The 22,333-nt window shown below is 37.3% G+C and overlaps 2 protein-coding genes and 1 non-coding gene across 8 annotated transcripts in view; 1 reads left to right on the top strand and 2 right to left on the bottom strand.

Moving 5' to 3' along the window:
- The window catches only part of LOC139990710 (tubulin alpha-1 chain), a 143,839-nt gene extending 139,076 nt beyond the window's left edge, over window positions 1-4,763 (top strand). The window contains exons 5-8 of the mRNA XM_072010170.1: window positions 2,322-2,538; window positions 3,125-3,954; window positions 4,114-4,277; window positions 4,426-4,763. Of these exons, the coding sequence (XP_071866271.1) occupies window positions 2,364-2,538; window positions 3,125-3,954; window positions 4,114-4,277; window positions 4,426-4,555 (1,299 nt within the window). The 5' untranslated portion in view covers window positions 2,322-2,363 and the 3' untranslated portion in view covers window positions 4,556-4,763. The remainder of the gene's footprint in view (window positions 1-2,321; window positions 2,539-3,124; window positions 3,955-4,113; window positions 4,278-4,425) is intronic.
- Window positions 805-887, bottom strand: Trnas-gcu (transfer RNA serine (anticodon GCU)). The gene has a single exon. It is a non-coding gene; the product is annotated as a tRNA-Ser (tRNA).
- Window positions 4,764-5,019: 256 nt separating the features above from the next.
- The window catches only part of Neur (E3 ubiquitin-protein ligase neur), a 121,193-nt gene continuing 103,879 nt past the window's right edge, over window positions 5,020-22,333 (bottom strand). For 5 of the 6 annotated variants that reach the window (XM_072010158.1, XM_072010159.1, XM_072010160.1 and 2 more), the window contains 3 exons: window positions 17,225-17,391; window positions 12,611-13,179; window positions 5,020-11,385 (listed from right to left, as the gene is read on the bottom strand). In XM_072010158.1, the coding sequence (XP_071866259.1) occupies window positions 10,257-11,385; window positions 12,611-13,179; window positions 17,225-17,391 (1,865 nt within the window). In that variant the 3' untranslated portion in view covers window positions 5,020-10,256. Of the gene's footprint in view, window positions 11,386-12,610; window positions 13,180-17,224; window positions 17,392-18,187; window positions 19,579-22,333 lie in introns of those variants that run through there. The other variant, XM_072010156.1, reaches the window with a different exon arrangement.

Here is a 22,333-nt window from a genome sequence, read left to right as displayed (position 1 = left end):
CAATTGTATGCAATTCATTTCTGTTTTATATAACTAACACGCAGCAATTAACTTAACGAATTTGCTTTACGTACAATGTTTGTAGAAACATATGCATGTATTTCCCACATCTCGCATTTCAAACTACTATTCCACCTCTTACATCCAGCATCCTTCATCGCGACCTGCTTCCCATTTTTCAAATTTAAGTCTAATAATTCTACTCATTCAGATTAGACAATTGCTTGTGGATTTTGTGAGTAACGAATTTAGTTTTGTGGGATAACAAATTAATTTTGTTTGTGGGAAAAGCCGATTTCTTATGGATCTTGTTAGAAATTGGTGAGAAATGAATTTCATTTTATGAGCTGCATTGTACGATTTGTGGGAAGATTTCTTTTTATTATTTATGATGTTTTAGAGTATAAGATATGGGAAACGAATTTAGGAAAATTGGTAGTTTGATTTTGGATGTAGGAAAAAGGGAGTAGGGTGTAGGATATGAAACATAGGGAATACACAAAATGTGAGATATAGTTTAATAAATATTGGACGTAGGATGTGGGAAAATACTTATGAAGAATATACTGCAACATAAAGAATATGGAAATATGAGATATACAATTGAGATGTGCGCTGTAGAAATTAGAATGGAAGATATTCCATATAGAAGTGGAAATATGGAAGAAATAAATAAATATATAAACGTATATATATTCATTAGTTTTAATATTTAATAAGTATATGATTTCCTATATGAATGTTACGTGAATAATTCGAAAATAACAGATCAAATTTAACAAAATGTTACAAGCAAAAAGTAATCGACGAGGATGGGATTCGAACCCACGCGTGCCAGAGCACATTGGATTAGCAGTCCAACGCCTTAACCTCTCGGCCACCTCGTCCGCTTGACGTAGGTGAAAAAACATTCTTGCAACACGGGTGATCATCTTTCAGGAATGATTAATCTCTTGAAAAATTGGACTTCATTTATCAATAGTAACTGCTACCATATATATTTTAACAATCTTTGATAACCTTCAGGACATTAATAACATTTTAATAATTTCAAAATACATTACACATTAGTCTTTTAATATATTATTAAGGCAAAAATTCTAAAATATTAGGATATGCTTATAATGTTAGTATTTGTATAGAAATATATGTATCATATAGTATTAATCTATGTATAAGCTAGAAAACTAAAGATACTGTAAGTACTGATAAGACAGAATAAGGGGTAGCTCAATAAAAAGATCGTTCTTGTAATGATTAAGCAAAAACAGAAAATCTGGGAATATTGTTCAATTACAAATTATTGTAACCATATAATTCTCAACAAAGTTATTTGATAAATGAATATTTTTTTCATGGAAAAAATTAAACAATTGTTTTATTATTTACCCGGAACTAAATTCCTAATCCTATTCCTATCAATTTCATTCTAGAAATAAATAGTTTGGCAAATTTTTAGGCGCACTTCTGAAAAGAATTTCTTAAGACTGACATTACCACAAGTACGAGGAAACTTGCTGGCTTTCCATTTTCAACCAAACAAACAAATCAATGTTTGCAAACAATCATTGAAAACGTAAATAAACAAACATAAAAATTGTAAATGAACAAAATGAACAAGCCAGCGTTTGCAAACAAATCCAAGATAAAAAATTGGCGAGCCAGAAAAATTCTTGACGCTCGAAGTTTTCGGAAATTTCGTAAATAAATAAACCAATGTTTACAAACAAAGCCTGAAAGCATAAATAAACAAATTCATGTTTGTAAGCAAAGCAGGAAATAATTAAATAATTTCTTGAAAATTCAAAATCAATATAAGAAGCGATTCTGTAGTTTGCAATTGAAACACCGTATATTTCATTACAAATTGTTATTTCTTAGCAACGGAAACAAAATCCTTTCACAGAATGTGTCGTTCGTTCAGTTGAATTCGCACGTTCATCCTGTGAAGATTCGTCTCGCCTATCATTTTTTCCACCGAATACCGATAATTCGCCATAATGGTAATTATTTCTTTAATTTTGTCATCTACGCATAAGAAAATATTCCAATACTTACCTGTAAGAATATATAAAATCTAACATTGTGAGGTCTCCAAACTTCTACAAAAAGATTTACATTTACTAGAAAGCAAACTCTAAATTATTCAATCTGATCATTATTAATTTATGTTAACAATTTATATCATATCTAATAACAGCGCGTGTATTACTAAATATTAATAATTAATTTGTATATATTAATAATATAATATTATAATTTTATAAAACTGATACGAAAGAAAAATAATTTTTAAACGATAAATTTATCTAATTTTTCAGCGTGAAGTACTGTCAGTCCACATTGGCCAAGGCGGCGTCCAAATGGGCAATGCTTGCTGGGAATTATATTGTCTGGAACATGGCATACAACCTGATGGCATGCTTCCGCCTCAGAGCTGTTCTAGCGACGAAGGTTTTCAAACTTTTTTCAGCGAGACCGGCGGTGGAAAATACGTCCCACGAGCTGTATTTCTGGACCTTGAGCCCACAGTCATTGGTAGATTTAATTTAAATAACATAAACTTTATTTAAAAATGGCTCTGAGCAAATCATCTTATAGTTCTTTATCTTGTCATAGTTTATTCTAACCTAATCACAAGGAATAAATAAATATTACAATATTCAGGATATTACAATATATATACATATGTATTTCGCATAATGTATGCATTATAAAATATTATATATTATTTCAAAAAAATATGAAAGTAAAAGAAACTCTTTAATTTCCAGTATATACAATCATTTTTTGCTGTATATAAAGTTTGAACGTAGAGACACACTACTCTCAATCGTATTATTTACTATAAGCTTCCCTGCAAACATAATACAATAGATATATCTTGTACGATATATTATAAACAGACCACGGATTTTTATGAATTTATGGGAAACTCGAATATACAAAAATGCAGAGAATGGAAGAATCATATAAAGTATTCAATTTTCTAAACTATATTTACGAAATTACAAACTTACATAATTATTCGCAGTCTGGTTATAAAATATGATACATGTCATAAGAATCTAAGAAAGTGACAGAAATCTCGATTTCCAACATCTCCAAACGTTCTACATTTTAGACGAAGTTCGAACTGGAACCTACCATCAGCTATTTCACCCCGAACAGTTAATTTCCGGTAAAGAGGACGCGGCGAACAATTACGCTCGAGGGCACTATACTCTGGGGAAGGAAATAATCGACCTGGTTCTAGACAGAATTCGTAAGATCGCCGATATGTGCACCGGTCTCCAAGGATTCCTAATTTTCCACGCATTCGGTGGTGGTACCGGTTCAGGATTCACCAGCCTTCTAATGGAGCGCCTCTCCATGGACTATGGCAAGAAAGCTAAGCTCGAGTTCGCCATTTACCCCTCTCCGCAAATTGCCACCGCGGTGGTAGAACCTTACAACGCCATCTTAACTACACACACGACATTAGAACACTCGGACTGCGCGTTCCTTGTCGATAACGAGGCGATCTACGATATCTGCAGGCGAAACTTAGATATAGAAAGACCAACCTATACGAATTTGAACAGATTAATTGGACAAATAGTGTCTTCTATCACGGCTTCTTTGAGGTTCGATGGAGCGCTGAACGTGGATCTAATGGAGTTCCAAACGAATTTGGTCCCGTATCCCAGGATTCACTTTCCTTTGGCTACATATGCGCCAATTGTTTCGATTGAAAAAGCTTATCACGAGCAATTGACGGTGATGGAGTTAACGTCGTCCTGTTTCGAGCCTGCAATGCAAATGGTCAAATGCAATCCACAAAGAGGAAAATATATGGCGTGCTGCTTATTATATAGAGGTGACGTGGTCCCGAAAGATGTAAACGCGTCTATTGCGACTATTAAGACAAAGAGGGCGATACAGTTCGTCGATTGGTGCCCCACTGGTTTTAAGGTAGAAGGATTTTATTCTGGTAATGTGAAAGAACTTGTGTTTTATGAGATCTACAGTCGTTTTTATTTCAAACGTTCTGAACTGATATATTAGATAGAAAAATAGAAATATATTCTAAGGAAAAGTAGGTAGTTAAAGACGTAAATTTGATTTTTTTAGGTAGGAATTAATTACCAACCACCAACAGTAGTTCCTGGAGGAGATCTCGCCAAAGTACAACGAGCTATGGCATTGCTTGCAAACACTACTGCAATCGCTGAGGCATGGACCAGACTAAACAGGAAATTTGATCTCATGTTCGGCAAACGTGCATTCGTTCATTGGTAAATTATATATGACCATGATACAAAGATGAATTAGGGAAAGAAAAATTCCTCCATTAATTGAGAGTTTTATTCTCGACTAGAAATATTTCGTTTAATAAAATATCAATGTATGTTTCAAAATTAAATTTCAAATTTTCAAATCTAGGTACGTGGCAGAAAGTATGGACGAAAGTGAATTTAGCGAAGCCAGAGAAGATCTAGCCGCTTTAGAAAAAGATTACGAAGAAGTTGGCATGGACTCGACGGACGCTGGCGAAGGTGAAGACGAAAATTAAATGGACGACATGTTCCTGTCAGTAAGCCATCTTTTTACACAGGAATATTTTAGGAGAACGACCAATTCCCACATCTATTTTGTATGAGCTGTACACTGTTTTCGTCGATTTTGTTTGTACTTGTCATTGTTTTAATAGATAGCATTATTTTTAATGTACATATACACATTTGTAAACTTTTATATTGTAAATAAAGGTTTGTTTTTTTCTAAATTCTTCTATCTCCGTTTAATACTAAACTTTACAAGATATAATAGAATAATATTTGATAAAATCTCTTTCAAAATTTTTATTATCTATTCCACATAAATCAACTTCTTTGAACTATTAGTTTCATTAATAATTTACTATCAATAAAATTGTTCAACTAATTGGTCCAATTTGACTAAACTGTCTGTCTCTTGAAATAATTCAGATATTCCTATAAAGAAGAGGATGGAGGAAACTGGAGGAAAACACAAAGATTCATAGATATTACAGGCTTTTTATTGTGTAGGACAGCACGCGGCTACACGAATTATATTACATATGTATAAATTCGTAATCGACAGCTTTACAGTTACAGAGAACTTTTATCGCACATAGAATCATCTTTCAATCTCGAGGGGAGGGACAAGGGTGACATCTTTTCTTCTATTTTTTCCATTTTCTTTCTTTCCAAACCACGACGTAACGGACAGTACACTCGGTGTAATTAACATGATATGAAAACGCGCTTCGAAACGTTTCCATTGCAGGCAGGCAACGCACGCTTCGAAATTGCTTTTCTTCTTCCTTTTTTTTTTTTTTTTTTCTTGTGCGCGCATTCTCGCCGAGTAGTACAGGACAAACTCAATAATAGTATAATCAATAATAATAAACCTAATAGTAATATCGATAATAGAAATAATAATAAAAAAATAATGATAAAATATAAAAGAAGATCTAGACGAGTGTCCTCGCGTGACAATCGAGAAAAGGAAATCCCAACTTGCTGTTACTCGAGTACGTCTATTATATAAAAAGAAAAAAAAAGAAAAAGATGCGTTTGCGATGAAGAAACGGCGAAGGATGATGAATGTAGGGGAACGTGAGAAGAACCACAACGACGATGATGAAAAATAAAAAACATCGATCGATCGGTACACCGACATACAATGATAATACATCACGACGACAATGACCCGGTGGCATCAACGAGAGCGTCTGTTCATTCGATTCTTAGGATAATAATCAATATATAATATTTATCTAGAATATCCTTCATCGACAAAGAAAAACATACCATCGATCGTTTTCGTTCGTAGGTTCGCACGTTCAATGGCGGAACTTTATTCTTTCTTATTTTCTTCTTCTAGATTTTCTGGTAAAACACGAGACAGGAAGAGCAAATATTGAACGACGTTTCGCCTGTGACACCTTTCATCGAAGTCAAACGCGATCACGACTATTATGATTCTATCGTAAATAGAGTATCCTAATAAAAAGATTCTCGTTGCGCGTGTCGCGTGACTTGGTATGCTTTTGCTCGACACGCGCCATATATTAGCAAATTATTTCTTTTAAAACTTTGTATTTTATAAAATTTCTGTTCATTTTCTCTCATTCACATACAAATACATCTACGCGATTCCTTTCATACTTTTCTCTCTCTCTCTCTCTCTCTCTACTTTTCTTTTCTTTTTCTCTCTCCCTCTCATACTCTGACCGCTTTTCTTTTCTTTTTCTTTTAGAGACCATCGTTTTTCTTTCTCTCCTTAATTCAAATACAATTATCATCATCATTATCATCATCATCATTTATCTCATCATTTCTTTTTTGGATTGGCAGGCAAGTTAAAGCTGCCGCTCGCTGGACTAGAGATTTCACTACTCTTTATTGCGCATCCGTTGTCCGACGACAATATTCTTCTTTCGCTCCTTGTGTCTCTTTCTTTCTCACTGTCGCTTTGCTCTCGCATCTCCGGGAACGGCTAGGAACCGCAATCCCAATTTACGTGATGTGACCTCTCTCATCTCTTCCTGACTCTTTACGATATCTCTGTCTCAAGCTTTCTTTTCATCTTTCATTCTCTCTCTCTCTCTCTCTCTCTCTCTTTCTCTCTCTCCAGCGAATGTTTCTTTTTATTATTCTTTATTTCATTTTAAATATATATGCTCATGAGCATTTCTTCGCCAGGCGAACAATTTGCCCTTATCGACAAATACGTTTGTCAGGGGAAGAACCGCTCGACGCTAATCATTACTTTTCGCCGGATTTTTCGATATCACGCTGTGAATAATCGTTGAACGAGCAACCACAATTCCCTTTTAACTGAACACATTAAAGACTAATTGTTGCGATTTGTGATACGTTTGTTTTAAACTTGAGCGAGAAAAATTGGAAATTAAAATTAGGTAGCTTAAAAAATAATGAACTTGGTTCTTTTAATTTTGTAGAGACTAGACTGGTAAAGTGGCAGTTGTGTTTCTGTATATTTCATATAAGAATTATTTAAGTACCTACATCTATAAAACATATTACACGAATGTCCAATGTCTTGAACGCAACTCAATATACATAATTGCTTCCTACACTGAAATACATAACCAGTGTTTGATTATTGTCAATACAACTTAGGCATAAAGTATAATACCTCGTGTAGTCTTGGTCAATTCCAAACATTAAATAATATCCAATTTTTCTAATAAATAAATTCCCTCAAAAATTAAAGCAATCCCTTATTTCCTACAATTCTTAATTCTCCTAAAAACAGCAAAGAGTTAACACCTAATTTCCGTTCAAACGCATCACAAACACGGTTTAAGCTCGAGTACTGTCAAGAACCAAATTTCAGGAACCAGAAGATCAAAGACAGGTATACCGATATGATGAATAGCGTAATAATTGTGTTGCTCGTTACTTTAGCCTCACAAACGTTTGAAACGTCATGATAATTGTGAGCTAGGCTCAACGGAGCGAAGGCGTAGAGCAAGGATTATTACCGGAAACGAATCGAACGGATCGGGAGACGAACTTCTGGCCAGGGCGATCTCTGTCGATCGATAGGAGGAAGCTCGGACGAGCAACGCGAGTCACACGACGCGAGATGCCGACTGTCGGTAAAATGTCTATAAGGCACGGCCTCGAGGACGCTCGTCTCTCGTCGTCGTTAGGATTTCGTTCTTTTTTTACTTGATTTTTTGCGTCCGTGGGCCGAGTGGAAGAGAGAAACGTCGCCGTCTTCGGCTTCGTCTCGCTGCTGTACGAAAATAAAGCGCTCACATGGAGAGGATGATCCTCGTATACTCGACAGACCGCGCAACAAAATCGTTGTTATCGTTCCACGGCCAGTCGACTCGATATTTTGTCCGCGTCGAAGAAACGCGAACTCGTAGGGGCAGTAATTACTCGTCCAGGCAAATTACAATCGCAAAATGCATGTTCCAATCGCTGGACGATGATTAGAATGATCGAACGAGACGCTACGAAATTCTATAAATCGCTTTTAGTCTATAACAAATGAGAGACTCGATGGCCGAGAAAGGTTAGGTCCAGATAATCGAAACTTAATTGTTTGGCTTAGTTAAGTGTATACGAATGTTTTGAGGATTCGAAGTTCTTGGAATTCGATCGTCTGCTTGGCTATCGAGCACCTCAAATAATTCCATTTTAGTCGTCAACACTGATAAAAGCCTCTAAACATTGTCCCTTAGAACACTATGCAATCTAGTGTATAGTAACTTCGCTTGTACTTTTGTCGTTAATAAAGTTAGGAATATAACGCGGAGATCTGCGGTTAAAGATATGTTTAGCGTCTCGCTGGACCTCTCCTTATGATGAATAATTTTTATACAAATGATTCTTGGCCTTCGTTGCCCTGATTTTTAGCGTTTAGAGGTTTTTCTAACTTGTACTTTATGGTTTTGAAAAACTAACATTGTAACTTCATCGTTTAGATGAACTCTAGTTCTTTTTCTTTAATCTCGTGTAATGCAACTGACTCAATGTATAAATTGTTTCTCGCTATAATACTAGGCAAGGTTTCTATGATGTCAAGATAACAAAGCTAATATCAAATATAGCACGAAGGATTATTTTTCATAAAGATTCTACAATATAAAAAGAGTAACGAAATTATAATCCAAAAGAACGTTATTTACACTCGATAACCTCAACCCTCGCAATTAGTCCAATTAAACGTAGATTCTAGATAGAAAACATGTCGCTAAGATCTGCACATTGCAACTGCCAGAGACGAGTATACATTGTTTCTTCGTGTAGCATTTGGGGGCGCGCGAATTCGGTAGAAAACGGTAATGCTAAGTTCTAAAACGTATCAAAAACCATCGTCCTTCTAAGGCTGGCTGCGTGGAGGACTGCGTGCGAGTTCGTATTGAAACGTACGCAGAGCGGGGGAGGAATCATACGTGTCGCGTTGTTTCTTTGGTAATACGTACGACGTTTATACGTAGTAGTCAGTTATACACACACCACAGTTATTTATGGTCGCTCGAATCGCTAACAACTTCAAAGTTATACATTACATATCCAGGCGTTATTGTCGAAAGTAACAAACGAGGAAAGAGACGCGTACTCGCGCGTCCTACAAGCTCGAGGACACGATTATGACACGGTCGTTCCAACTTTGCGAGAGCAAATTAAAAAACGAAGGAGTAAAACGAATAACATAAAAACCCAGATAAGGTTGTGAAAGCGACGTAAATTCTAACTTACACGCGCCCTACGGCGCCTGCCTTAATAATCACACGAGCTTATTTTACTTCATTGTTAAATAAAATAAAATTGAATCGGTCTCAACTGATCCAGATGGCGCTCTTTTTGGAGACGATGGTCTGATCTGTTCACAGCGATAAAAAATAATGATACCCATCGTTAGGGTGACTTTTCTCCATATAAGAATAACGTGACGACCACTATTGTCGTTGTAGAATCGTGATAATAATATTACTAGTCGTACAAATAAAAATAATAACTAAAGGCTGAGAATAGTAGCAGCAGTAAGTGGTAATGATAGTAACGGTAGCGATAATATATATACTATATATAATGTCGATTGTGAAAATATCTAAGATCAATGTTACTCTCTTTCTTTCTTAGTTTCTTCATTCACTCGTTCCTTCGTCTTTCATACGTTCACTCATTCCTTTTGTTCTCTGCCAAGCTCGAAGGCGTACACAGAATCTTTATGTCACTCGTTTGCAACCGAATACGATAGTTCAACGACACTGTGCGAATCTCATTGACGTTACCAGGACAGCAAAACCGCCGATGAACCAGAACCTTCCAGTCTTTATGGTTCAACGAAGATACTTCGCGTGTTCTCGTCTCACAATCCTATATCAATTTGGTGGTAATAAACGCGATTTATCTCATCCTTTCATCTGAGTTATCATTTCCACGTCATCTTCACTGCTTTTTTAAAGTTCTAAGATCCTGAGAATCTCGTAACAACAAAACTACTCATCATCGAATAGGACCAAATTTGCAGAAGAATGAGCAGAAGAGCAGTTGCATGCTTCTACGAACTTGTTATCGAAGATATCATTTATCCTGAGCATAAATATAGTTTTTCCATAGACGAGAACTCCAAAATATCGTATGCGATGAACTGTATGACAATGGCGGCGGTTGTTTGCTCCGAGAGAAAACGAATTAACGCGATTTGGTCGGGCATCAGCCTCTGGAACCGTTCCTTCCGCGGAGTGGCCGTGCCGTCGTTCAGGATCTATAGATACGGATCACATCCCTAATGGTCGCTCTACAGAGTGGGCAATGTCCGCCACCCTTGCCGCACCACTGTTGGATAGCGCAAGGATAGCACATACACATGTGACCGCACATGTACAGCACACTATCGATGCTTCTTTCATAGCAGACCGAGCACTCGTTTGGCTGTCCAGGAGTCGGTTGGAGACCTTCGCTCCATTGCTGCAGGTGGGAAGACGCCTGAGAGGTAAGAGTACCGTCAAGACTCTGGTAATTCACTGGCTCCACGTACGTAGAGGAGCCTGTACTGGCCATGGTGCCTGTCAAAGGCGGTGAGGACTGTCTGGAAGATCCAGGATGCGACGTGGACGCCGTAGACGCCGTGGACGACGAAGCAGTGACTGCTGGAGGGTGCGCGTGTTGACTCCTATGCCCAGCGGAGGCGTAAGTAGGCTGTGGCGTTGATGAGGACGGTGTAACATAACCAGTCTGAGGAGGAAGATTCACCACCAGTACGGTGCCTCCGCCAATGGCTGGTTTGAACTGAACCATCTCGGAAAATCTGGACAGTTCTGTAGCTGCGTTACTGTGGTTGCAGTGCTGCTGCTGCTGTTGTTGCTGCTGCTGCTGTTGTAAGATGGTAGCTGGCGATGGATTGCTTTGGCGCTGTCGCGGTGGCGACGTGGGCCTCTCAGCCAGCATCCTGACTCGTTGCGTGCTACCGTACACATCGAAGAACGCCCACAATTGAAGACTTTGGTCCACGTGCATCACTACGTTCGGTGGTCCGCCATTTTTACTCATTTGAACTTCGCCAAAGTGAGTTACCGTGAAGGCTATCTCGTCACCAGGTTGAGGGCTGGATGCCACATCCTTGGAAACTACCCAATATTCTGGACGATCCAATAGTAGATCACTGTCGTCGGGTAGATCCTCGGCGGTCAGCCGAGCTGGGTCGCAAGAAGTCAGACCTAGAGCCAAAGCACCCACGTACATAGGCTCTGTAGCGAGGATCTGCACGACCAATCGCTCCCCCAGTAGCAGTGGCTGGCTCGTAAACGCATAGCCGTGACAGAATTCCGTGTCGGTCCGCGTCGCCACGCACTGCTGGTTACTGAAGCGGATGTTTCTACCTCGAGTCCTGGAAAATGAAGGAACCAAGAATCCATTAGAGGATGGTCTACTGCGGAACGGTAGCCACGTTGGAAATGTCAGTTTAAAGCAAGCTGACGTTGCCTTGATGTTTAATGTCGAAGGATTAGGATGTGGAGGAGAGATGTCACGGTGTAGATTTCAAGTCATTTATTATGTAGGTAGGTGAAGCTTTTACGTGGCCAGCATGATAGAAGATCTTATAGTTAAGTGAAGGGAAGTTTAAATTAATTCTAAGAATGTGCATATTAAGTTTTGAAATCTTTAATTAGTTGTAGCAATGAGATAATATCATGAGAGATATGTTGAAAGAGTTATGGATTGAATTGAGCAATTTGCACTATGTATATTTTTATAAATTGATCATGTTAAATCAATATTCAGGATTTGATAATTTATAGAAATTCACAGAATACTGAAAAATTTCGTTTAGAGTTCATTTATACGAGGGAAACAATTAAAGTGTACATAATTTCAACGCGAAGTACATTGAAGTTCCCAAAAAGGCTTTGTTAGTATTCACCCATTGTAAAGCCACTGGGAACAGACATAACACGTGATGATAATCGACGCGAGTTAGAGAACAAATAACACCGGAAGACCATTCTAACTGTACAATGTGGCTACGAATGAATCGATAGCAGCCCATGGAATTCTTACAGTCTTGTATAGTGCTAACTCAATTCTTGTCACGATTCTTATAATTTAAATTATCCGAAAGCTTCAGAACGAAACTGGTACAAACATCTCTTCTTGAAGTTCCTTTTTGATGTCAACAACGTATAAAGAACTATCAAATCGTGAAAATCTTCATCTATGCTCAGCACTGTCTCGTTATATATATATATATTACTCTATACTAGGATTAAATAGAACCTATTAATCTCTTCATGAATCCTATTTCTTATACCAACTATAAAACCGTGTCTTCACTGAAGCAACAACGGCCAACCTTTCGTTACTCTTTCATGTTTCTTGAGAAAGTCGTCAGTGTGTACAAACAAAAGCCGACAAAACAGCTCCTCTTTTTTGGTGCTTCAGTGGAGACTCGGTTTAGAGTTCCAAAGTTTGTAAAAAGCTTCATTTGTGATCATCACATTCTCCAACCACCATTATGTTCAAGAGGGTTAAAGCTCGATCTTATGATCATGGTGCTCGATGAGAAGATGCTTTTGATGCGATTACGAGACAAAAGGATTCCCGAAGATACTCACAAGTGGAAGGGTAACGGCGTGAAGATGACACCGGCAGGCTGAAACCTGAGTCCAGGTAGCTCGACGTCGGGCTCATGATGGATCGAAATGCCCTGCATGGATGGAACGATGATCCTCTCGACGTCTCTGCTCGCGTTGCTCGCGTCGTCCATGGCCGAGTGCCTGCTGTGCTGCGCGTTATCCTCGTTGCTATGCTCGGTGCCTCTCCTGATGTTGTTGAAATGTTGTCTGTTAGGATCGACAAACTCGATGGCGGTGCTGTTGCCATAGACATCGATGATAGCCCACAATGGACCTCGTGTCTCGATACCGCTGAAGAATACGCCCTTTTCCTCGCCATTCACACCGAAGTGCACGTCCCCAGCGGACGTGACGTAATAGAAGAGCACCGTGTCCCTTTCGGCGAACCTCTCGGCCATGGCCTTCGCCCAGTAACCGGGTTTGTTCGTCAAGTCCGGACAGGCGTACCTTGGAAGGCCATTTCGCAGGTTGATCGGGTCGTTGCTGGTGAAACCGAAGCGGATCACGCCGCTCCAATTATCCGAGATCTCGAGGAATTTGACACAGATCTGAAAAAAAAAAAAAAAATTGGTTAGAATAAAACAAACTTCAAATCGACTCAGGGGGAAATTACCTTAGCTTCCACAATCCAAAGATTAATTACAAATTTCACGCTGGATATTAAATGGTCTTATTCTTATACCTTGGAGAATTGTCATTGATTCTAATGGAGTCGTGATATAAAGAAAGGGGTGGTTGTTAATGACGTTACGATGGTAGATTGTGACACGTGGTAGTTAAGATTATGATATGAAAAGAGATGGTTTTTAATAATATTATGTTAACAGATAATAATAATAATAATAATCCTACATCGGAGATTGAGTCATTGAGAAATTATTGTCATTTTGGATTAATGAAACTATTACGATTTTTAAGATTTTAGTATTTAATCAAGTCTCGTTATTTTACCGAGAGCTTCTGTATTTAATGCCCGTAACGCAATCTACTGATTGTGAATGAAGATGATAATGATAGAAGAACTACGTTTCGAATTAATTGTAAGTTTGAGGAATTCTGTGATGTAGAAATGTCTGTGGGCATTTATGATTAATCGTAACAATCCTCACTCAACTCTAATAAGAACGTTTCACAATTTCAATTTATCAATTTCCGACAAACGCATATAAGATTTCGCGCAATTATCGTTTAATTCCTTTTACGTACTTTGGAAATGCTTCGCTCATTGAGCAACGAGATCAACCGGAATTCAGGTTGGCAATTAAAACATTTGGAGTCCTACAATTTCTTTCAAATTACTAACATTCTATCGGAAGTCGATACATCACGACGAGCTCACTAAATCACTGGCCTACAAATTGATCATGAGAATCCTTTTAATAGGTCGTAACTACCTGAACCTTCTGTTCTTAGAATTCTTATGGGACAAACTTTCCGATTTTATCAAGTAAATACAACAGTTCTTCTCTTAGCTTTCAAATTACTCTCCAGCTCTAAATTATTTTCGTTATTCTCGAAGGAATATTCCCGTTTTTACGCAATTCGTAGTATTCAATCGCGGGACTTCGTGTACGACAAGACTCTTTTTCGCTACCAAGTTCGGCCACGTTATGTCACGAGGCTGAACGTGACGAAAATCTTAAAGGCGATAGTTAACAGAGGGGAACAGTTACGAAATATCGAGTTCGCGCCGATGTTCTTTTTCCTAGAACCGAATGTCTTTGCTGATGGCTTTGCCTTTTAAACGATTTACGTTTAAACCTCTAACTTCGTGGTTTACGATTCTCTATTACGACCGACGAAACCAGGAAACCGATGAAATAGATCTACTCGAAGCGTTTCGGAGAAAACGCACACAATAGAGAAATTTCATAAATACTTTCGATTTTTATGCGATTTTACGGACAGAGTTGCTCGTACGTTATAATCAATATTGTTAGATAAGAATGGAAAGGAAGAAATATACTATTGATGATTGACTTAATTGCGTCAGTTCTGTCGAGTGACGCAAAGACGCGTGATTATGACTTCTCTCCTAGTAATTTAAGATATAATTTCTAAGACTAGTGCACCTACGCAAATACCTTAGAATGATTCCATCATTTCTATTGACTTTCAAATTCTCGGCGAATGTTGTTGGCGAACATATTACATATATTCCTTGGATTATAAATAAAAAAATTAATTTGCCTATTCAATTCGCCGGAACTCTTTCACTTAAAACGAGATTTAAATTTAATCAAAACAGATCTATACAGAAACAATGTTTGCAGTGTAAATTCCATTTTCTCGATTCGAATCTAATCAAAACGAGTCGACAATTAATTGCTGCAATTTATAAAATACACATACATAGAGATAACTCTATAAATTCGTCACTGGGTATTTACCGAATATCGAAAAATCAATATTTGACGAAAATCTCGAAGATAAACACAACACTTGTAATATTTGCTGGATATCACACAGAGATAGATATCAAGTTAAGATAACTCGATTTCCAAAGCTCTCTCTATATATATACTTAAAGAAAAAAAGGTAAAAATCGTATTAGAAATTATTGTTCTAATTCAACAAACGCACGTCATATTTCTTTTATGAAAATTCAATTTCGATTCTAATTATAGCTTTAGTTCTTTAAACTGGCGATTAGATTAATTACAAATTATACATAACGTTTCAACATCTTTCACATAACACGATATCATAGCAACAAGCAATTAACGCTATCAAAACAAGCACCGATAGAAGCACATGACAAGAGGTTGAGATTGAAACAAATCGCACAAGTCTCGCGAGACAAATCGAATCGTTTATCAAGCGATGGTGGAAATTCGATATTCCAAGGCGTTTAGTGAAATCCACGAGGAGCCTTCGAATGGCTCGCCCACGCTCTCCTCCACAACGTAACTTCGTACCCGTTGCCACGCGCTTCCATTCCGAATCAATGAACTCGAATCAGCTGGACAACTTTGCGTATAGAAGATCCTGTTCAGTCAAGAAATAACAATTGACCTAAAAACGCAATTCGTATTTTTTTCTTTGCATACAATTTTTTTACCAACTCATATATTATTCTAGTACTGTCTAAATATTGTTTCAAAAAAGTTTTTAACCCTTCAACCCTCGGTAAGTGGTCCCCATTACATTTACATTCCAAATTGGCTCCTCTGTTTTCATATAGTTTTTTACCAACTCGCATGTTTCTTTGAAACTGTTCAAACATTACTTTAGAAAGGTGCTTAAGTTTTCAACCCCCCAATAAATGGCTTCCATTATATTTTCACCCTTAATTGGTTCCTGGCACTTTCCAGACGTTACAGATCACGAATGAAACTGTATATTTACCTATTTCTCATGTCTGATACAAATCGGATACAATCTAATCTAATTTTAACTCATTGCCATTCGTTTTTATTTCAACTCTGAGAAAGCAAATCTATCGAATAATAACATAATCGTATTCTAAAGGAAAAATTGGAGAAAGGAAACAAATAATAACCTCGACTTTCCCTCTACGGTTTAACATTACAAAAAATTCTCAAAAGATCTAACCCATGTAAAGTTTAAAACAAGAACCTATTTTTTTAACATGGAGAAAATCCCCATAAACGCGCAACGCCCATTTTTCTGAAGTAACATTTAACCCGTTGCGGTTAGTATATTTTTCTAGTGGCACTACTAATTAGCAAAAAAGCAAATGTACTTTTAATTAATCTCCAAACAAAGTTACCACAGATCACATTTTTTACTATTGCGTTTCTATTTCAATTTAATGTATTCGTATCGGCCGAGAAACAAACTGGATTTTACTAAGTGATCTCGAGAAAAAAATCTAAATCGATTTAATCTAAAGCTAAATTATCAGCCCACGTGAAATGACTCGGCCATTCTTCAGGGTCAGTCGCTCGTTAAGTTCGATAGACGCATGCAGAAAATGCAAATGACGAAAGCCGTCGAGCGGAACAAGAGTCACCCGATTCTCACAATTAACCGTCGCCCTGGTGTATACGATTTACGGGCAGAGAACGAGGAAACGCGGGAAAAACGGTGTTTTCCACCGTGGGGAAATATCTGCGGCTCGAATCGATTAATTGCATCGACCTCGCTGAGACTTGTTATTACGCGTGTTGGTTGACTTCGACAGTGTGTTTCCTGAGAATGTTGCACTCGTGTTGGTATAATTGCGGATTTGATGATTGATGAGCTTTTTTCAGTGAGATTTGAACGAAGAATGATGTATAACTTTGACTAATTCTCTGGTTACATTGTCTCGTGAAATTAATGGATTGCTACTATCTCTTAGATCAAGGAAATTAGATTAAAACTGATTGATTTTGTTAATTGTTGCGACAAATATATTGAGAGCGTCGGTAAACACGTACATAATTAATTATACGTGAAATTATAGTCAAGGAAATAAATATTCAACAGTAAGTTAATAGAGCTTGTTCCTACAAATTATCTATAAATTGTCCACTTTACAATAAATGTCTTTTGTTAGACATTTTTCAAAATTTGTTGCAACATATTAATACCGAATAATTGGATAAGTAAATCGAGCGAATAGTGACAATTTTTAATGAAATTTACCTTTTCACCAACCCGGACGGGTCGTGCGCTGAATGTGATGCCCCTGCAGAAGCTTTCGTATCTTCTGGCGATGGTACCGCCATTGCAGAGTCTGATATTCTCACCATGAACCTGATGGAACGTTAGTGGCGGTAGATTGTTGGTGCCTGCACTGGATGATCTTGGTGCTGTAACAATAAATAAATGGCGCACGTTAATCTATATTCGAAGATTTCCTAATTCTATATAATTTGATAATTTGATTTAATAATTCCACACGTATTAAATTTAATAAACTTCATAATCAAAGACAATGAAAGGAACCTTGAATTACTGAGATATGCATATTTTACTCTTTACGAATTCCTAAGGTACGTCATAAAAATACAATATTTTTAAATACATATTCTTTTAAAACTAACTAAAAGGACTTAGTGTGTTTAAATCTTATCAAAACAAAAGCTGAAGCTAAACAAAATTTCATCGAAAGAATTCAACAGTTTCACCTATTATATCATCAGAACACATCATTATATAACTCTATAATTGGCTATAATTGACCCTCACAGAAGGCACACGAAAATGAAAGGAGTGTTTATGGATGAAGACCCACGAGCTTTCCTCCAGAAACTCAAAGGGTTCCGCTAAAGTATAGTCCACAGGTCAATCGACATCTATGAAAAAAGATTTAAGTCAAATTACACGATTTCCCAACGGAACTATTATAAAAATAATAATACACCAGTATGAGTCCCAATTCTCGTCGACTTCTGCCCACACGTATTTCCAAAGATCCTCAATTATCGTTAATATCGAAACTTGTAAGAGGAAAACGTTATGAGAACCGGAAAATTCCTTCGAGTCAGTCTCTTTGCACGAAACAAAAGCGGCCAAGGAAAGTGATGGAGATACATAGATAGTTGTATAACGAATAGAGGTAGAGAACAGATGGAATTCGATCGAGAAACTGAAATGCAAAACCACCTCTCGTGGCAGCTCGAGCGTTTCCACTTCGGTATTTCATAACTCCGACTCGGTGATCCGGAATGCAAGAGTTCTGACAGGATATTCCCAGGCTACGTCCAGGATATTCCCAGCCCACAACTGGAAACGTCGCCATTCCCAATGGTCCATGCGAAATAAAGGACCGATCGGTTTTATCCACGATCACAGAACAAATATTTAATTTCTGATTTTTGCATGTGATTTTTAATTTATGCATGGGCGTCGATAATTGGACAAATTTCTAATCTGTCCTCTGCTGGTGATCGATAGGAAAATTCGAAGACTTGCCTGTGTCTGAATTGATTGGGTTTAGTTTAGGACATAGACAAGAGTTGGCAAATTTTATACACTTTTTTCCGAGCTTGATAAATTTAGAAACGAACTTTAAATAGAAATATGTCAAAAAACTGTAAATTTAAAGATTTGCCAGTGTCTGAGGATTTTGTGATTTGGTGGAAAATTTTTCTCAAGTTGCTAAGTTAATTTAATACTCGATATCGTAATTTTCTGACGTAATTGCAATATTGTTTCTTGGAACCTTATTTTTTTATAGGAACAATTAAGTTAAATCATTTTAAGCTTGGAGAAACTTGGAAAAAAGTGATAGCATTCGATAAGATTATTAACCATTTTATGTTTTTATAAAATACAATTAATTATATGTGTAAACCTTTTTGGCTCCGATTATGCTAATTCAACAAGGCAATGCAATGTTGAAGCTCGAAAGGAAGCGATAAGACTCGATCAGTACAGTTCTGTATGTAAATTTAAGATAGCGTTTTATCTATTTCGTTCATGGTGCAACTAATTAAAGTTGACGCAACTTAAACAGAAGATATAAGTTCAATTAACGTATATGAACGGAGTTTAGAGTACGATGTGTTATATTACTATACGACACACTATAATACCGATAACCAGAGATCTAAGTAATTTTCCAACTACAATTCTAATTGGAGCTAGATCATTTTAACGAATTAACAATCATTCTCCACTACTAAGTCAAATTGAACTTCATACATGAAAAAAAAAGTCACTCCATTCTCATCACCAAAAAATATCACAAAATTTTTCCCGCGTAAAGCTGATCTGCTCGACAAATATAATCAAAACCAAAATGAAGATATTAAAAGATGGACCAACGAAGTACCACTAAAATATTTAAAAATGAACCAGCAGAGGATCACGATTTTTATAAACCAAATAAGATACAAAAAGAAATCAACTAGCAAAAAAAAATCACAATTTTAATGAACCAACTAAGATAAAAAAAAGATGAATCAGGAAAAGATTTAAACGAAAAAAAAAAAATCGAAAAATCACGGGATTAACATGGACCACAACCGTCACGAACGACAGTCCAGTTCCAACTGACTATCGATATGCGCAGGGAGGCGGTGTGTATCGCAGTCGACATCGTACGTGCGCCACGCACCGGAAACCACACGCTACTCAAGCGGAAGCGGCCGCGGCACAAGGAGTAAGGAGCATCGGCCGATACGCTTTCTCCGGGAGCGGATGCGTGCCGAAAAGTGCCGTTAACAATAACCGGCAACAGGAAGCGTGCGCCATTCCTCGACTTTTGCGGGCTTCCGTCATTTCCCATACATATCAACGTTGGTAGGACTGTTGATTCGAGTGTAGATTTTCTCAGCTAAGAATAAGCGCGACGGTTCCATCGTCGTCATTTCTCTGGATTACGTTGGGAGCTGACTATCATTGGAAAAGGAAATGCACTTCCTCCGATTTAGTTTGTATCTTCCTCGTTCTTCTACTTTTGATGAAATTTTACGCTTGAGCTTCGAAATTTTAAGCTTTGCCAAACTTGAAGCGATATGTTAGCTTCATTTCACTATTGTTAAAATTGTTGGAGAAATGACACAGAGCAATCTTTGGTTGATTTTTAACAGTATGTAATTTATATTATTGTATTTGTAAACTTCATTTTGTGAAGATGGAATTAGGAAACTGTTGAGGAATTGTAAGAAATAATGGCAAGTGTATTGCAGATTGAGATAAACTTTAAATATTCTTTTTATCGTTGCACAGATAAAAATACACAAAATCGTATGAACTGACTTGACAACAATCGCCTGACACAATTTCTTAAAGAGAACGTATTCCTCTTTAATTGTTATATTAATGGTATTGTTTCTCTTTTAAGAGTAATTGGAACTTCTTGCGGAACATTCTAAAGAAGAACGTGTATGTTCTCAAAATTCCAGATTATCATATTTGAAATTAGATATTTGCTATTCCTCACTCAACTACAATTTCCACAAATCTCAAAAAGCAGATACCTGACAAAATGTCACAGCACTTCTATTGAAAAGCAAAACAATCGAAAATTGATTTCAACTTGAATCCTTCAAGCGCGAACCACATTTCCTTATAACAACCAATTCCAATATTCCGTAAATCAGCTAAAGTTCTTGATATTAGAAGCACAAAATCGTGAAAATATAAAATTCAAAATAAATCCCAGCATTCTATACTTGTTGTGCACTAACGTGACTCATCTGTACGACTTTATCGGTCACCAGGGAGTAGAGAAAAATGTTACAAATACTCGGCAAGAAGTTGCACGGTGGCATTAATTCGCTAACGAACCGAAACTGCGGTCCCTGTTTTCCGATCGATCCAGTCGGTCACGATCCATGGATCACCGGCAAAAATAACACACGGACGGATGCCGGTTTCTCACGGTCTGACTAAGGCGCGTGTTATGAACCAGTCGACCACTCGATTGTAATTTCTAATTCGTTCGTCACCCCAGCGCGAACGCTTTCGCTTCTTTTTCATTCGAGATACCGTTAGCTCGTAACGCGCCACTTTTCTACGATTCAAAGGGAATCCACGGCCGGTAATCGACTTCGATCAGTAGAAACGATCGCGTGCAGCCCTTCCAACGATCGTTCTGCTTTTTCTTTCAGCTTTTCAGTGCGCGAGAAATTGTGAAAGATTACGTCTTCGCGGAGTGAAGTGATATATAAGTCGGTTTTGGTTTTGGTGGGAATAAAGAGAAAGATTCTTATTGACAGACTTATCGAGAGGTTTATTTTACTGGTTACTCTGTACGTTTCTTTCGCTGAGCTTTTTTGAGTTTGTTAGTTTTTATGTGAGGAATACTGAGTGTTGGGTTGTTGGGAATGCTTCGTGGAGTTTCAAGAGATCGAGGCTAAGATTGGAGGCTGCTGCCTGGTAATTGAGTGTCGATGCCTGGAGGATGCAGTTTTTGCTGGTAATTGGTTGTAATTTGAAAACTCCAGGCGTCGTGGCTTTGATCTTTGTCAAAGAGTTGCGGAGGTAGCTTTAGAACAGGCTCGGTTTAACAGTTATTTATGTTAAAGGATTACTGGGAGAATTCGAGGTGTGATATTTATACTGAAACATTAGAAATTTCTCGTCAAATCTTTATTATCTTTGTTAGTAAATTCCAAGGTACGCTTTTGACAATTTTTGTTTCCATAGTGGAATATTTAAAAATTAATTGTAAGTTTGTAAATTTCGGCTAAATATAGCTGAATATTATGTAATAGCGACAAAAATATTATATTTTTTGCATGGTATACTTATTCATGAACATAGAGCGTACTCGTACCTGTATAAAAAAGGGAACTGGATGATTTGTTTCCGGTTAATTAAAAGTCTATTGTTTCATTCATTCGTAGACTATCTCACGATTCCTTTATTTCACAGCTCTCTATCAATCCATATGCTATCTGAACAATGAGACACCGTTAATATCGAGGATGTATTTATGATTAATAAAAACCATATTTCTTTGAAAAGAATATCTCCTTCTGTGCCAAAAGAACCGGAAGAATCTTTGATGCAATTTGCAAGATAGAATTGCCAAAGATATCCTAGAAAAGATATAGTAGTCCGCACACTACAACTACCTTTAAAACTCGCCTTTTCTTTGTTCAAACCCGAGTAACTTTTTCTTACAATTTTAGGAGGAATAACAAATTTCCAATCCATCCAGGAAACATCCACATCCACGCTGAAGTGTCCAATCTCTCCCAATCCAATCTCACCAATCCATCACCCATTCGAAACCCGAGCAACACCAGAAACACGCAGCTATTCGTCAACTGCTGCAAAAATACCGTGCAAAGTACA

Source organism: Bombus fervidus, chromosome 9 (assembly GCF_041682495.2).
Source record: "Bombus fervidus isolate BK054 chromosome 9, iyBomFerv1, whole genome shotgun sequence".
Taxonomy (NCBI): domain Eukaryota; kingdom Metazoa; phylum Arthropoda; class Insecta; order Hymenoptera; family Apidae; genus Bombus; species Bombus fervidus.
Note: the sequence above shows the minus strand (reverse complement) of the source record. Positions and strands in the feature narration are given on the sequence as shown.